At 47.5% G+C, this 16,766-nt stretch overlaps 1 protein-coding gene across 1 annotated transcript in view; it reads right to left on the minus strand.

The window, feature by feature from the left end:
* Positions 1-1,174: 1,174 nt before the first annotated feature.
* RAB12 (RAB12, member RAS oncogene family) overlaps positions 1,175-16,766 on the minus strand; it is a 430,907-nt gene continuing 415,315 nt past the window's right edge. The window contains exon 6 of the mRNA XM_069620750.1: positions 1,175-2,821. Coding sequence (XP_069476851.1) covers positions 2,714-2,821 — 108 coding nt within the window. The 3' untranslated portion in view covers positions 1,175-2,713. The remainder of the gene's footprint in view (positions 2,822-16,766) is intronic.

Raw genomic sequence — 16,766 nt, forward strand, 5'->3', positions numbered from 1 at the left:
GGCCAGAGGCCGTCCGAGGCCCAAATACGTCGCTATAGTCCGACGGTCGAATTTTCTCCGATGTGGCGTCGAGTGTCGATGTTCGGAGACTCGACGTAGATGTGGAATAAACAGGGAAATATATAACAATATTAGCAAAATCTGACTAAGTCAGGGAACTCCGCTCAGTGCTTCCGACCAGCATGGCGGAAAAAAACAATCTGAGGGTCCTAGACGCGTGAGGGATCATGGGTACAGTGGACGTCACACTAAGGATAGTATTACTGGCACGCCCTGTGTCGACGCCCAATTTTCGAAAAACAAACTGTAATACTCTGCAGCTTCCACTAGATGTCGGCCTATGCACAGCATGTGATCTAAGCGGATTCCACAAGCCTCAGAAATAAATATATATATATATATATATATATATATATATATATATATATATATATATATATAGAGAGAGAGAGAGAGAGAGAGAGATAGTCTGCCACTTCTTGAAAGCAAAGAAAGCAGCATCATTTTCCCTTCAACTGGCTAACTGTTGCCCAGTCAGAAAAGCCTTATACTTTACCCTTAGCCATTTAATTTGCCCTTTTCATGATTATCCTTATCTCCTTCTTCTTTTGGTGCTAGCTTTAACTCTGTGCTCAATTTCCAAACCTACGGCATCCAACAATGCTTTCCTACCGACTCATTGCTCAGCAACTCTACCACTACCTTTTTTTTAAAAAAAGACCTAGGAAAGACCTATCAGTTTGTGTTTCATAATATTCTCTTCTTGCTAGCAACAAAGAGCATGTGCCCTTTGTTGGCATCAAACCCTCATTCTACTCTTTATAACAAACAACTCTCAAGCTGCCCCTTAAACAGGGGTCAACATTCTGTCACCAGTGACCCCTTTACAAAACGCAGTGTTTGATCTTCGGAGAGCAGGGAAATCATTGAAGCGAAGGGATACTGGTAGGCGTGTGGGAAGCGGAGCTTTACAGGTGATGCTGTACCTGTTGCAGGAAATCGTGCCCCTAAATCACGAGTCTACTGGGAGGACATCCAAGTCGTCCGAAGGAAGAGGAGCCGAGACTTGGTGTTGGATGCTATTTACGAATGCAATGTCAACACCTGCAAATCGGGTGCCAAAAGATCCAATGACCCTCTTTCCCATAAGAACAAGAGCATTGTGAGCTAAATGCTCAGTCATAAATACAAAAGTTTATTGGCACTTATTAGTTCATAAAGACCACAACGTGTTTTAATACCACAACTTTCAGGACACACCAAGTTAGGCAAACACATAACTAATACTAATTCATTCACCAGGGCTAAACCGAAAGGTGCATTTTAATAAAAGATATAACAAATATATAGTACACAAACTTACTACCTGACAAAGTAGCACAATATTTGCTTTACAGGAGAATTTCACCAGAAGAGAAAATGCACGATTTTCCTATTGTAAAAAAGATGCACAGGCAAATACATAGATTTCCTGTAACAGGAAAAGGTCCATTCTTTTGTGTTTTTCATCTGTGGTTCCTTTAAACAGGATTAGTTAAGGGGCAGGCGCTGCATTCCTTCATAGGAGGCCTTTGAAATCCAGCCTCTAAATTTTACCGAACCCCAAAAACTGTCCCAAAGGTGCATGTATTTCTGGAAGCGCTGAATGAGCTGTGAGCTTGCAGCTATCTGTTGCAAACACTGATCACCAAAAAACGAAATCTCTCAAATATAATATTAATAAATACTTTTTTTTAAAAAGAGTAATAAAAAAGTTGCTCCAACCAGTGTTTTATGTTGTTTTGTGACCATAAATTGAGCTGATTTAGCCAGTCATTCCCTTTGATGATTCTTATCCAACACAGAATTGCAAGTTGCATTTCTTTGCTTCCCGAAGGCCAACAACGTAGTCCTTAAGAGTCCTACCTGGATAGCAATGGAGTCTGTCCTTTAACCGCAACAATGCAGGATCACTGTTCCAATCAAGCAACAAAGATCTGGCCATTCCTTCAGACATGGTATAAGAGGCCATTAGAACAGATAAGCATTTAATTAGATCTCGAGGGAAAAGCCCCTCAACATAATATGGAGGATGCCTCTTTAGAAAATAAAACCTGGTATAGAAAATTCATACTTCTTTCAAACAAATTAAAAAAAGAGAAAGTGAATATTGTTCCGGAAAGTTCTGTTCATGAAACACCTTTTTACCAAAGTAAATCGGTGAAGCAGTTAAGTAAAGTACTGTGTATATACTAGCCTTAATACAATAGCAGGCCATTAGTCTTATTACTGAGAAAGGCCATTCGCCCTGAGGAATTAACATCTCTCCAACTACAAGGGCCTGTAATCCTGCATACATTTGAGAAGTCTGATGCCAACACAATCAAGGACAGATAAATTAATTTACACGCTTAAGTGCATGAGAACAGACTTACATGACTATCTGCCGATAGGCACCAGAGGAGTTACACAAATATCAACACAAACTGCTTGCTGTTGTCTTCAAATGCACAAGTTCGGCGACTCCCAGAAACCTGCACAATGTCTGAATGACAGTTTTACTGTACCAGTGGAGCGATACACTGGATTGCATGTTTGCATATTTACAAGTTAGTGTCTAGCTCGGATTCAGAAAACAAAGTGCACAATTAAAAGAAATGCCAAATGATTGTAGTGCAGAATAGCGTGGAGATGTTTCTGTCCTCTTGAACTGTCTGCGGAGTACCGAAGAAAGTTAGCAGCACCGCGGTCTAGCAGGAGGCAGGTCTGGCGGTATTTCTGGCTCTGGTTGCAATGACAGGATACTGTTTGACAATTCATTCCTTATTAAATCCAAAGGCATCTGAAAAAGGAAGGAGGGTGACAATTGAATGCATTTATTATTAGCACATGGATTCCATCATGGACTCTCAACCAATTAGAATGCAGTCTATATCTACACGTGTTGCCCACAGCCTAATCATTCCGACTACAGTAACAGCTTTTAAAGTAGGAGACAAAAACTGCTTTTATTTTCCAAACAAAGATATATGCACAACAATGCACCGTGGCCTTCATGAATCCACGTTCTTGAACATACTTGGGAATTCCACCCAAGTCCAATGGCAACGTATTTCACAGCAAAAAGAAAACTAAAACTCCAAAGGAAAACATAGAAAATCTGTAAAGAAAAATATATTGTTCAGGCAAATCTAACAATATAATAAAAACGCCAAATGTAGGGTTTGCTCCTGTATGTTTGTCTGATGTAGAAGCTTTGCCTGTTGTCACTGCTAGAGGGAGCTGTTGCCTTAGGATGGAACAAGTTACTTACCTGTAACTGTTCTCCAGCATGGGTCTGGCATGGATTAACATGCTCATGAATATTTTCCGTCGTCAGGCTGGGAATCCTCAGTAAAGAAAAAATCAGTTTAGTTTCTGAACTGTCTTTCTACTAATAACCAATCACTGGTCTCTGGGTCATACTGCCCCCCAGGCAATGACTGCCCTCTACCTAGGCTCCATTCTGGCAGCCATCTTCCGATTTGCTAGCACGTAAAGTGGCATTAGGTCCAAGAGAAGAGCCGCAGAGGGGTTGGAGGGAGGGTTTGCATGTGAATCCATGCCAGACCCTTGCTGGAGAACAGTTACATGTAAGTAACTTGTTCCTTCTCCAGCATGGGGTCTGGCATGGATTCACATTTTCATGAATACAAGAATACATAGCAGTACACACATGCACAACCACGGGAGGTGGCAAGGCTCAACATTAAGCATTTCAACAACTCAACATTAAGCATCTCTTACCTCCTCTCCAGGCTCACCTTCAAGTGAACAGGTTCCGCAGCACTGTTTGACAGAATCGGGACTCCTCCCTGGAATCCCAGTCGACGCAGTAGAATTTCCTGAAGGTGTGCATCGACATCCACATAGCTGCCCTGCAGATGTCCAGCAGGGGCACACCAGACAGGAACGCCGTAGTAGCAGCAGTCGCTCTGGTTGAATGGGCTCTCGGACGGCCGGGCAACGGTCGGTTTGGCAACCGGTGACAGTGCATGATGCAGCCGGAGAACCATCTGGAAATGGAAGCCTTGGAGAGGGCTTTCCCTTAGTTCACAGGGCCAAAGTTCACAAACAGCTGTGATGTCTTCCGAAAACTCTTTGTGCGGTCCACGCAGAACTCCAGCGCTGTAGCCACATCCACCGAATGCAAAGTCCTCTCAGCTGGCAACAAAGGCGATGGGAAGAAAACAGGCAACACCAAGGGCTTGTTGAAGTGGAAGTCCAACGGCACCTTGGGCATGGAGGGGTGCGTCCTCAGCACTATCCTCGTCTGATGGAATGTCATGTACGGCGGCTTACAGGAGAGGACCTGGATTTCTTCGACTCATCGTGCGGAGGTGTCACCAGGCAGTGAGACCACAGCGACGACCGCCCCAGAGTTCTGGTGTAGCGGGAGATAGCCGCCAGATGAATTTTGATGGAGGCATGTGCCAGCCCCGCCTTGGCCAGCGACACCAAGTACGGCAGCACTTGAGGGGCCGTAATCCGTAGAGGGTTGATCTTCTGTGCACGGCACCAGACAGAGAACCTCTTCCATTTATGTCCATAGCACTTAAGAGTCGAGGACACCCTGGCTTTGGCAAGTACCTCCTTGCAGTCTGCCGGGATATCGTAGCCTCCAAACTCTAGTGCTGCAGGAGCCAGGCCTGCAGGTTCAGCGATCCTGGGTCGTGATGCAGGATCACGGCTCCTTCCCTGGCGAGAAGATCTGCGTCCGTCGGTAGCTTGACCGGAGGGGACGCTGACATGTCCTGAAGGTCTGGGAACCATATCTGCCTTGGCTACGCCGGTGCGACGAGGGTCATCCTGCACTGGGACCGTCTGAGTTGACTGATGAGTCGCAGTAGCAATGACAACGGTGCAAATGCATAGAGGAACAGGCCATCCCAGGGGAAGGAGAATGCAGCCCCCATGCTCTCCGGCTGGGGAAACCTGCTGGCGAACCTCCGGCACTTGGTGTTCGTTGCCGTCGAGAACTGATCGATCTGGGGACTGCCCCATCGTCAGAATAGGAGATCTACTTGATCTTGCCAAAGCTCCCACTCGTGGCAAGAGCGCAGCTCCCTGCTGAGTGAATCGACAAGGGTGTTCTTCACTCCTGTCAGGTGAAAGGGTACCAGGAACATCCCCTGGGCGATGGTCCAGTGCCACAGACCCTGCGCTTCCTTGGATAGAGCTGGATTGAGCTGGAGATCATGTGCCCCCCTGCTTCTGGATGCAGAACATTGTGGTGGTGTTGTCGGTGAAGACCTGTACCACTGTAACGCTTACCTTAAACTCTGCAGGGACACCACTCCTGATGACAACTACAACTCTTCTTGGTGTGCGTTGCTATCTCACTACTAAGACTCTTCTATGCCACCTGGAATCTGAGGAAGTACACAAGGAACCTATCAATAATGAATTCTATAATGACAGCATGAGAGTAGAACTTCTATTCCTATTTGACCACTTTCTTTCACTAATGGTCACCCACTTTACCTTTACTTATGTTATGGTGGGCTCTCCATCCTGCTCCTGCGCAGGGGCGCATGTTCTGTACAAGGGAAACTTTGAGTATGGTCAAAGGTAGGGACAACCTTCCGTGAATGGTGTACAAATGAAAGTGGCAAAAATTGGGGAGCAAGGAGAATTCTCAGAACCCCAGTGTTGGGCTGCTTCCGCTCGAAGTAAAAAATAAAAAGGGAATGCAATGATATTTCCTAAGGTGCGTGAAGGTGTCTCAAAACTCTCTCCACTCACTGGAGAAATGCCACAAACAACCTGTGAAACTGCAGTAGGAAATACCTAGAAGCAACCTGGTGAGTTTGTTTTTTAATTTCTCCTTCACTCTCAAAGAACTGTCTAAAAGCGCTATTCTATTAACCTCTGAGGTTAACAATACTAACTCCCATTCCCCTAAGACAATGTAACAGAGCGGTAAATGGAAAAGGTAAAAAAGGTTTTCTCAGAGCCGAGGGGTTTACACAATGCGCACTCACATTCTTCTGACTAATGTGACTGAAAGGTGAATGAAACTTTGTTTTCTCAGAGTCGGGGGTTACACACACCACACGGAATCCTTAACTCACGCGCACAGAACGGAGCGTACCTGAAAACCCATGCGCTCGTGAGGAAACTCTATTAACAAAGACTCACGACCATAAAATGCAGAAAAACACTGGCGAGTACTTTAACTAGAAAAGTGATACTTGCGGTGTGCTGAAAACGGGAGAACCAAATCCAGACGAATTCTCTCACAGAATGACACCTGAATTCCTCACAGACTAAAAAGACAGAAGTGACAGGAATTATGGCCACAAGGAAAAAACTGAAAACTGTCGAGCTACGGTGTGGAAAACTAGAAAGCGAACAGGGGGGCTGCTAAGCTTGAAAACACTGAAGTATACTGAGGAATTCTCATCAGGAAGCCGAACCGCGGTAAGCGTCCCCTGCAACAGCAGAGACGACGCGAAGCACAGAACAACAAAGGTGAGGGGGCTTATATATATAGTCAATGAGCAACAACAACTAGACTACACAGCCGCTTTCAGGGAAAACAACCCGGCGGCCATGTTGGGCGATGAGGAAGTGCCTGATTCTTAATAGCCCACATTGTTCTACCTGCCCTTGGCCCAGGAATGATATGCAACCAACCAAGACACCTCGGGTGAAATTCTAAGGGGAAACCCAGTGGTCATGACAACCACCTTGCCCTTGAGGGACGGAAGGAAGGACCCGAGGGCCCAGAACACAGCCCGGAGCTCCAGGACATTGATGTGTAGTGAACTCTCCTCCGGGAGCCAAAGGCCTCTTGCGTGGGATCTCCGGTGTGCATGCCCCATCCCTCCAGGGAGACATCCGTCGTCACCGTTTCCCGATGCGCTGGGGTCTGGAAGTCCATGCCCGCCGCGAGATGTGCGCGGGTGCCCCACCACCAGATTGCTTGACGGAAAGTCTCGTTGAGGGAGATCTTGTCTTCGAAGTTTCCCGCCACTTGTATCCAACGGGCGCCGAGGAACTCCTGCAGTGGCCGCATCCGCAACCTGCACAGACGTACGAGGTAGATGCATGACGACATCATGCCGAGCAGGGACTTGATGGACCTCACCCTGGCTACTTCTATGGTCAACAGCCGTTGTACCTTGCCCAGAATGGCCTTTAACTTCTCCTCCGACGGTGAAGCCAGCCGCGCCTGCGATGTCACCAAGCAGGACTTCGCAGTTGATCGAGAAGCCCAGTTCCGTGAGCAGGCGGACGGTCCTCGCTGTGTGGTTGACGGTGAGTTCCCTTGACTTCGCTCGGATGAGCCAATTGTCTAGATAGGGGTAGACGTGGATTCCCCTGCAGGGGCAGCCGCGCCACCACCGGTGCCAGTCACTTGGTGAAGACCCTCGGTGCCGACTTCGAACCGAAGGGCAGTGCCCTGAACTGATAGTGCCGTCCCTGGACCACAAAGCGTCGAAACTTTCAATGTCCTTTGTGTATGGGGATGTGGAAGTATGCATCCTCCAGGTCCAGTGACGACAGAAAGTCTCCTTCTTCCAGATGTCCCAGTACGTGCTGAAGGGTGACCATCCATAGTTTTTGGGTTTTTTATGTACCTGTTGAGGTGGCGGAGGTCTAGGATAGGCCGCCAGCCACCGGTCTTCTTTCGGATGAGGAAGTACTGCGAGTATACTCCGGAGCCCCGGAGCCTCTTCGGGACAAGTTCTATCGTGCCCTTTGCCAGCATCGCTCGTACCTCCAGAAGTAGTGTGGGATATGGTTTTCTTTCCTGGCCCCCGGTGGAAAGTCTGGGCACTTCCTTTGGAACTCCAGAGTGTACCCGTGGGCCAGGGCATCCAGCAACCAGCGGTCAGTGGAGATGGATTCCCACACGCTGACGAATTTCACAAGCCGGCCTCCCACGGGGTGCTCGGGTGGGGGCCCAACGTCACGGCCGGTTCAGTCGTGCTTTGCCGAGGCCTTGCCCCCTTGAGCCCCATGGCGACGGTGACAATGTCCACCGGCCTTGTTGCGCCCTCTGTAGGCTTCTTGCGATGAAGAAGGGGCCGCCAGGAGGTATAATGAAGATCTGCCGCCAAATCGTTTGGAGGCGCCTTGAGACTTGCCTCCGGAGCTCCGAAAGGATGGCCGTCGCTGATGTAGTGCGCCCAGGGCACGGGCTGTCTCGGTGTCAGCCTTGATGGCCTGCAGTGACTCGTCCACTGCCTTGTCGAACAGATTGTTCCCATCGAAGGGCATGTCCAGTACCCTGGTATGTACGTCCTGATGGAAGTCGGTTGCCCTGAGCCAACCACGCTGGTAAAGGTAGACTCTGTTGCCCATCTGGCGAAAACCGATGTCGGCGATGCCCGTGACTACCGTGATGGCGTGATCAGAAGCCACCTCGCCCTCCTACAGGATTTCGAGGGCCTCCGCTCTCATGCCGTCCGGGAGGAAGTCCAGGAGGGGGGCGATTTTAAACCACAGCTCCCTATAATAGCGGGCCACGATAGCGAGAGCGTTGGCCGCCTTAATGGTCATCGCTGCCGACAAGATGACCCGACATCCCATGGTGTCCAGCTTCTTCCCCTCGCCGTCCGGCGGGGTAGTGGAAGTCGATGCCGTCGCCCCTGCCGATTTCTTCTTGGGCGCTGCAGAGACTACTGAATCCGGGGACGGCTGCGCCCTGAGGGACATAGGAGCGGAATCTGGGACCCAGTACTTCTTCTCATACCGGGGTCTCTTCGCAGGGGCCGTGGATGGGTTCTTCAGAAGGGACAGTCCCTCATCCCAGATGTCGTCCAACAGCGGGACCGAGAGTACGGTCTTCCTTTTGGCCTCCTGTCGTTGATACAGGAATCCCTCCTTCTTCGGCGCATAGTTGGACAAGCTCTGAGGCCCAAGCAATCATGGCGTGAAACGAGACAATTTCGTCAAGAGGGGTAGCCCAGAGAGGGGGCGATGGGAGATCTGTTCCGTCGTCTCCGCCGTCATCCTTCCCAGTCGTCGACGTCTCTGTCTCATCCCTCGGCGGAGGGGATGGAGTTGAAGGATGGAAAGGTGGGGGTGGATGGACTCGCCTCCGCTTGGCTGGAGGGCTACCCGACGGTCCAGGCGCCGCTGGAACGTTCACCGGCGGTAAGGGCAACCTTGTCCTTATCTCTGTGCACAAGGTCTACAATGCCAGCAAGATGTCTTCCGACCTGTCCGACGGTGTTGGCATTGGTTGAGACGGGAGCGCCGGCAGAGGCTCCTCCGGTTCCTCCTCAACCTGCCGTTCTTCGTCAGCTCCACCCTCGCTCTCTACATCTGCCTCGTCGTGATCCTTCCCGCAGGCCCTGACCACCTCGAACCTCTTGTCCAGGGTTGCCTTGATCAGACAGCTCATCCTCGGAGGAGGTATCTGAGTCCGTTAGGACTACACCGCCCCTCCCCCTCCTCCTCAGCCCAGGGCTTCACAGGGGTCTTTTCGATCGGTTGGAAAGACGATTCCCTCCGGGTTGGCAGGGAAACTCTAGGCCTGGAGGCCGTCTCCACTGGGGTCGCATCTGCGGGCTTCGCCAGGGACGCCACGACTCCCTCAATCGAGGCCTTAGCCGGGTGAATCTGGGCCTTCACGCATCGAGGCCTTCACTGTGGGGGGAGGGTCACCGCCTCGCTCCCCCTTGGCTTTCTCCGTCGGAGCGGCCGGGGCTTCTCCCGAACCTTACCCGCATTCTCCGACTTCCTTTGGGGGCAGTATGACCCAGAGACCAGTGATTGGTTATTAGTAGAAAGACAGTTCAGAAACTAAACTGAAACTGATTTGTTCTTTACCAAAGATTCCCAGTCTGACAACTGGGAATATTCATGAGCATGTGAATCCATGCCAGACCCCATGCTGCAGAAACATAGATACAATGCCAATTTGCATAGCTTTGCCTGTTGTCACTGCTAGAGGGAACTGTTGCCTTACGATATGTAGTGGTCCTACTGGGTCAATGAAAACCTACACGTTGGCCTGTGTACACAGGCTATTACACTAGTTTACTATATTGTACCACAACGTTCCAAACGCCTTACAGATTTCGGAAGTCTAACTATCACATGAGATGTTCGCAATTCTACCACGTTTTCTCTCCATTCTCAAGTGAACTGTACCATAATTTGGAGACGTAATTATTAGTAGACATTGGTGGCAACAAACTGTGAAACATTAAAGTGTACAAGATCACTTTTTATTTGGATCCAATTAACTTCTAAGTGTGGGTTTTAGTCTTCCTTAAAAGGTGAAAGCTTGACTAGGCTTGATGGTGAAGTACCCGCTACAGCGCATGCTACACCACAGGTGCATCTAAAGCCTGCTCAACGGGGGAGGAAATATAGTGTGATCGACCTTAGGCAAGGAGAGAAGTCTCCTAGCACCATGTTCGAATGAATGTGGGCAGTATGCTAATGGGTCCAAGTACAACACAGAGATCTTGGGAGATTTGGGGTTGTGCTTGCAATCTTATGGGAATTACTGCCATGTGCTGTGCCCCTTCTGGAAATCTGAATATGGAGGAGGTGGTCACCTTCTTGCCCCCCTTGCTATCATTAAGAAAAACTGGTTGGTACACAGGACCTTCTCTGTGGGATCTCAATGTAAAGAGTGGGAAGTGCTCAACGTACCTTAATGCAATGACTGGGAGGGGGAGGTTTCTTGCATAGAGTAAAACATTGCTATGCATACTGGTTTTTAGCACTGAGGAGCATTTTATATGTGGATTTGTGAATTTGGAAATATGCCAGGTTGAGTGTAACATTGTTTGCAAAACATTATGAAACATGGTAGGAGGAAGAGAATGAACACAAAGGGCCAGATGAGGACCTTTTGAGATACAAGGCGGACATGAACATTGATTTGAGTCCCCCACAACACAAAATCAAACAATATGCATACAAGACGCAGTACATTTAAAGAATACTGGTCCTCACAATAAGGTTGTCAAGCTAAATGCTTTAAAATTTGATCCATGGGCAGTCCAAGCAGAAGCACACAATGACAGACACAAGAAAGGAAAACATGCAGTGTAAACTATGCAATGACTTCTTTAACTTGTGTGAGAAACCGGAGGGTATTCTCACTCCTACTCTCCCTGGAACGCCTTCTCAGGTGGCCAGGGAAAGGCCATCGCTTTTGCATCCTGACCCTAGGAGAGGCGAGGGTGGGTCACCTGGGTGGAGGCTCCTTGGGGATTGGGATACTCACAGACGAGACATGGTGTCCTTTCTCAATTTAAGACCAACCTAACCCTCCCCCAGCCTTTATAGGCTATTGTACAACATCTCCCCTCACTTCACCTGTGACAGTACTGGGATGAGTAAGTGACAACTAGGAGTAATGAACATTAGTAACTCCTTTCACCACTCTAGAACTGGGACGAGGAAGCTACCTGCAAAGTACAGTGAAGGTCAGGCATGTCCCTTAACTATGGGCAGGCAAGTCCAATTGGAAGTTTACACCTGCAACCAGTCAAGTGGTTGCAGGTGTATAAAAGGAGACCAAAGGAGCAACAAAGCAAACAGGGAGGCGTGTGTGGGAGAGACCAGCAGGGGACCCTTTCCTTGAGGAGGCAGCTGTGGTCAAGCATGAGAGGAAGCTAGGATGCCTGCCAACGTCCCAGAAGACCTATGGAGCCCAGAGTGAGGTGGGCGTTTGACTGTCGCAGGTGGTGTGGGAGCCTCATAATCAGGAGAAAGTAGCTGGAGCTGCGGAAAAAGGAAGAAAGAAGAAAGGATGCCGTCCGCGTCCAGGGAAGAGGCGCAGAGCTGCCGGCATGAGCTGGTTAGCACCCTGAGTGCAAGCGGGGCTCGCAGAGAACATCTGGTCAGCCTGTGAAGCAGAAAAAAAGCAGCGGAGCGGCCGGAGAGGAACACTGAGGACCGGTGAGTGCAGGGGAAAGGGTATTCGAAGCTGGGGCACTCCAAAGGGCTAAGCGTGAGTAACAAAGTGCCACATGAAGCAATATCGAATACCGAACTGAATGAAACTTGAAGTAAAGTTAAATTGCGCATATTGAATACCGAACTGAAGCAAACGTGTAGCAAAGCTAAATCAGGCACATTGAATACCGAGTTGTGTGAATCTTTGTGGGCAAAGCTGTTAGCTGATGAAAGTGCCCCTTTGAAAAAAAAATACGAAAAAGAGCGCATGTGTGAAAAAGCGCCACAGAAAGCTGGGAAATTAATAAGACGTGAACTATATGAATGGAGACAGTGTGGCAAGGCCAAAGATTGTCATAATACGTGCAACACATTATGGTAAAGTCAAGAAGCTGACCAGAAGAGTGTGAAGCTGCACATAAAGCCAAGAGGCCAACAAAGAGAAGCTAAGTGAATGTGAATTGGGACACAGCAAATGCAGAAAAGCCTGTGTGGACTGAAGAGCCTAAGGTTCCTGGTTGCGGGACCTGTGATGGGTGGACTGTGTAGTCCGACAACTGCGCCTAGACCAGGGAGCCCTAAATTGTGAAACCAAAGACATTGTGAAACACACCAAGAGGGAACACTGTAAGTGAACTGTTGATGCAATCCAGAAGGAAGGTCAAGTTGACTTGGAGTTGTGTTCAACTCTTGAAAACCGGAGACAAGTACAAGTTGCTACGTTGAAGTGTTGGGTAAGGGAACCCTGAGACTTGATGAATTGCAGATGCTGTCTTGAGGACGTAGCCTTAAGACCCTTTTCTTTTGAACTGTGTTGCCTTGAACTTGGGGAAGGGAACCCCGAGGATTGTGTGGAACTGTATTGCTTTGAACTTGAAAAAGGTAATCTTGAGACTTTTGCGGAACTTTCTTGAACTCATGGAAGAGGAGCTGAAAAAGAAGCAAAGAGCTGGAAGAAGCTCAGAACTTTACGTTAATCACCATTCCTTTTATCATTGACATCCCTACAGACTGTTTAGCTTTAGTTGTGAAGGCCGGGATAGGATGTGGACACAGAAAGACTTAAGTTGAACCCTCCGACTCAGACCTTCCTTAGTTTCGTAAAGGTAGGGAAATCCCACCTTAGCATAGGGTAAGTTAGTCCTTCTACCATCCTAACCATTTGAGTTAATACATCATTTCTGTTTGAACTTTTAATTTGTTGTCTGTCTTGCTTCATGATGCCTTCACATAGAATTATAACATGGACTAAATGCCACCCAAGTAAGAGTACTGTGGAATAATGGAAATCAGTTGCAAATACTTAAGTGAGTTGGTCACACACACACACGGCAGTCCTGTTTCTCCCACCACCATTCGTAAAAGTAAAATGTTTTTACTTACCTTACTGTTTTCTATTCACCATTGCAGGGACTCATGCATGATGAATTGTTCAATCTGATGTCTCTAACTCCATACAATTCATGCAGTAATATGATAGTAGACATTCCCACCACCATCCAATGCACAATATTCTATAGATTATTTTTCCTCTATGAAGGATTAAAAGTCTCCTTCATCTACAACTCGGGTCAAACAAATATTCAGACAGAGCAGGCTAACAAGCTAATTATGAGCCCAGTGGAAGCTGATATTTCCCCAGAAAGAAAGATCTTACATGGGAAATATCCTTGGTTGGGTCTACCACACGTACGTTGAAAACCAATACAATGGCCCGCTGTAACACAAAGCATGTTTAGAGTCCAAACTCATGACAGAATGCATGTTTAGCTGCTTGAGCAAAACCTAGGTGCAGTCCACCAAAAGAGGTGGCTACCACTGGACATCTCAGCTGTCCCCTTTCTCTGGGCAGTGTGCTTAACAGAGGTTTATGGATTCTCCCCGTACGCGTGATAAAAGACACAGTAATCTTGGTCGCTACACATTTCCAGCAAAACTCTGATCTGTCACCCCATAAATTATCAGAATGGCCAGAAATCTTTCACTTGATCTTCATTAGGGTCATTCCACAAGCCATAGAATGAGCAAGAAAGTCCAATCATGGGCTTTGTGACAAATCTGAGGCTGTCAGCCCTTTTCCCCTAGGGGGAGACCTGATGGTGCCAAGGCGGTGCATACACAGTACAATAATACCCCTAGGGGTGGTGCACAGAGGGAGGATCACATGGGGGAGGGACCCCCTTATGGGATTAGGGATGGCCACCTTAAGAAAACACTGTATGCCCCTGCATCAGTACCCCTAAACCCATGTCCAACATTAACTCCTACCCTCCCTCCTTGTGATATACGTCCGTATCTATTATTGTCAATCTAATATACTTGACAAGCTCCAAATCTGAGATATACAGAACGTTTCACATTGGACTCTCTGACATATACTGAGAAGATGATCAGGAGTCCAAAGATCACTAAGGAGAAACAGAATTAACATTCTAGCTTCTTAAGGACTGAGAAGAGGAAGATGATCAGGAGTCAGAGGATCATTTTCAGGAAGCAGATTGAGCGCTCTAGTTTTTCAGCAAATGTGATTGGTCCAAAATAACTCCTTTTCCCACTGCGGGAGTTTAAACCTGGAACAGCTGACTTGATGGGGAGCTCAATCCTCTGAGGAGGAAATCGGTAAACCAGGCAGCAGCGAGAACGGTGAGGGGGCTGGAGAGAAGCCCGAAAGCAGAGGAGGATAACGCAAGCAAGGTCTCAGGAGCCAGGACCACTCACGTTTTTGCCATCCTGTACCTCTGGGCTCCCTGAGCACCGGCGAAAGGCCCAGCAGAGAGGACATGAAGCAGACACCAAGGAAGTCGCCGTCTATCACAAGAAAAACCTGAACGTGACCAAAGCCTCCAGGGAAGCTGTGGCCACTCTGGAAATGCTAGTACCTTCCAAATGGCAGCAAGCAGATACGCAGGTGACCAGAGTAGCACAGGAGGTCCAGGGGAGTGAGAGGATGCAGGCTGAGGCCATTATAAGAGGATCTGAGACACTCGAAACAAAGTGCAAGTCGGGGACATGCATCCATTTCCAAGTAAGAAACAAAAAACAATTACAACATTAAGAGTCTGGGACCGCACCCAAAAAGAGACAGTCAATGTTGGAACTGTTGCTTGGCAGAAGCACAGGCCAAGCAACGGTAAATGTTACGAGTCTGGGACTATCAGTGTCCTCGAGAGGGCAAAGACTTGGCAGGTGGGTATACCACGTCAAATCGAATATTGTGATTCTGGGACCCACACCCAAAGTAGAAGTTTTGCTTGGCAGGAGAGTATACCAATGCAAATTGAATATTGCGAGTCTTGGAACTTGCATCCAAATAAGAAGTTCCATAAAAGCATAACTGTTTGGCAGGAGAGTGAACCAACCAGTTATATTGCGAGTCGGGGACTCACACCCAGGAGAAAAGACAGTAAACAAGTCTTGTACTTGGCAAAAGGATTGTGCCAAGTTGCTAGCACAAGTTAGCAAAGCATATAGAAGATATTATGGTGAACGATCTATTAACATTTGTTCAAGCAATGATAGACCTGAGAGGCCCGAAAGGAGAAGAGCACCTTAAGCAAGGAATCTAGGGGAAAGGTTTACAACCCTAATTTTGGAGCATACAGTTTTTGAACATTTCATTATTTCTGCTATTTTTACCCAAGAGTCTGGGAACTTTTATGTTTATTGAACTCACGTAGAACATCTTACTTTGAGAAGAGATCATCCTTATACAGTTAGTTTAAGTTATTCGTTTTGGGGACTTAAGTAGGCGTTTTGAGACAACAGGGTGACTTTATAATTTGGACTTTGACAGTTTCATTAGTTTTCTTAGAGGCAGGGAACGCCCTCTTAATTTTAGGGAAAGAGGCATTTTTCCACCCCTTTGTCATATAATAAGAGTTTCTGCCCAAAAAAACATGGCACCTTTGTGTCTGAGCCTTACTTTTGCACCCTTACATATGGGGTCAGGGTGGGACTAGACATGGTTGACACAAACTGGGGAACACAAAGATGCTATAACTTGCCTGTATAATCTCAAACGCCGAATTGCATACTTATGAGAAGATATTGCTTCAAGGTTCCTCCCCTGTCAGCGAACCCACTTGGTCGCGAACTCAGTCACTTTACCTCTTCCCAGGGGGGTCTAAATGTCAAAAAGGAGGTCCGAGAACCCTTGTACCCCCTAATTCATATAGGCCATACCCAACGCAGACTAGAAGTCATCTTCCACCCTTTGACTTCCCTAACTATCCTCCGTGCCCCGAAAAATGTAGAGGGGATCAGTTAGCAGCTCCTTTGCCTGCAGGTCTATCAGATCCCTAGTAAGGATAAGAATATAATCTCCCTGGATCTTTGGAAAATTACATCGCCTATTTGGTCCCACCAATAAAATCATAACTAAAAAAGGGTATGAAAATATTACCCTTATTTCACTCTACAGAAGGATTAAAATAAATTGTTCTTAACTACTGCAAAGATAACATTATTGTTGAAAGAAGATACTTGCTAGGGTATTTGATATACAACCACATCCATGTTGACTGTAAGGAAGGCATGGTATCAACAGTAAAACAGACACAAGTGACCACAGTTCAAAGGTGTTTATTGAACCTTAATTGGGTTTGAAAAACGCCTATCTAATCCTAAATCTAAACATGGGAGCAAGCTACGACCATCAAATAATAATAACGCAGTCCTAGTGGTGTCTTGTCAAAATAAAAGGGCCTTAACTAAAAAACCCATTGCCAATCCTTACCTCTAAATACAAATAGTGTGGGAAACTATGTTATGCAAAAGAAAAGTGTTCAAGAAATGATATGTCAGGATATTTAAGCCGTTGGTTTCCCTTCCCCATGGGATAAAGCGGAACGCTCGAACTTAGTACAGTCTCTGGC

Source organism: Ambystoma mexicanum, chromosome 5q, assembly GCF_040938575.1.
Source record: "Ambystoma mexicanum isolate Mex_15411 chromosome 5q, UKY_AmexF1_1, whole genome shotgun sequence".
Lineage (NCBI taxonomy): Eukaryota > Metazoa > Chordata > Amphibia > Caudata > Ambystomatidae > Ambystoma > Ambystoma mexicanum.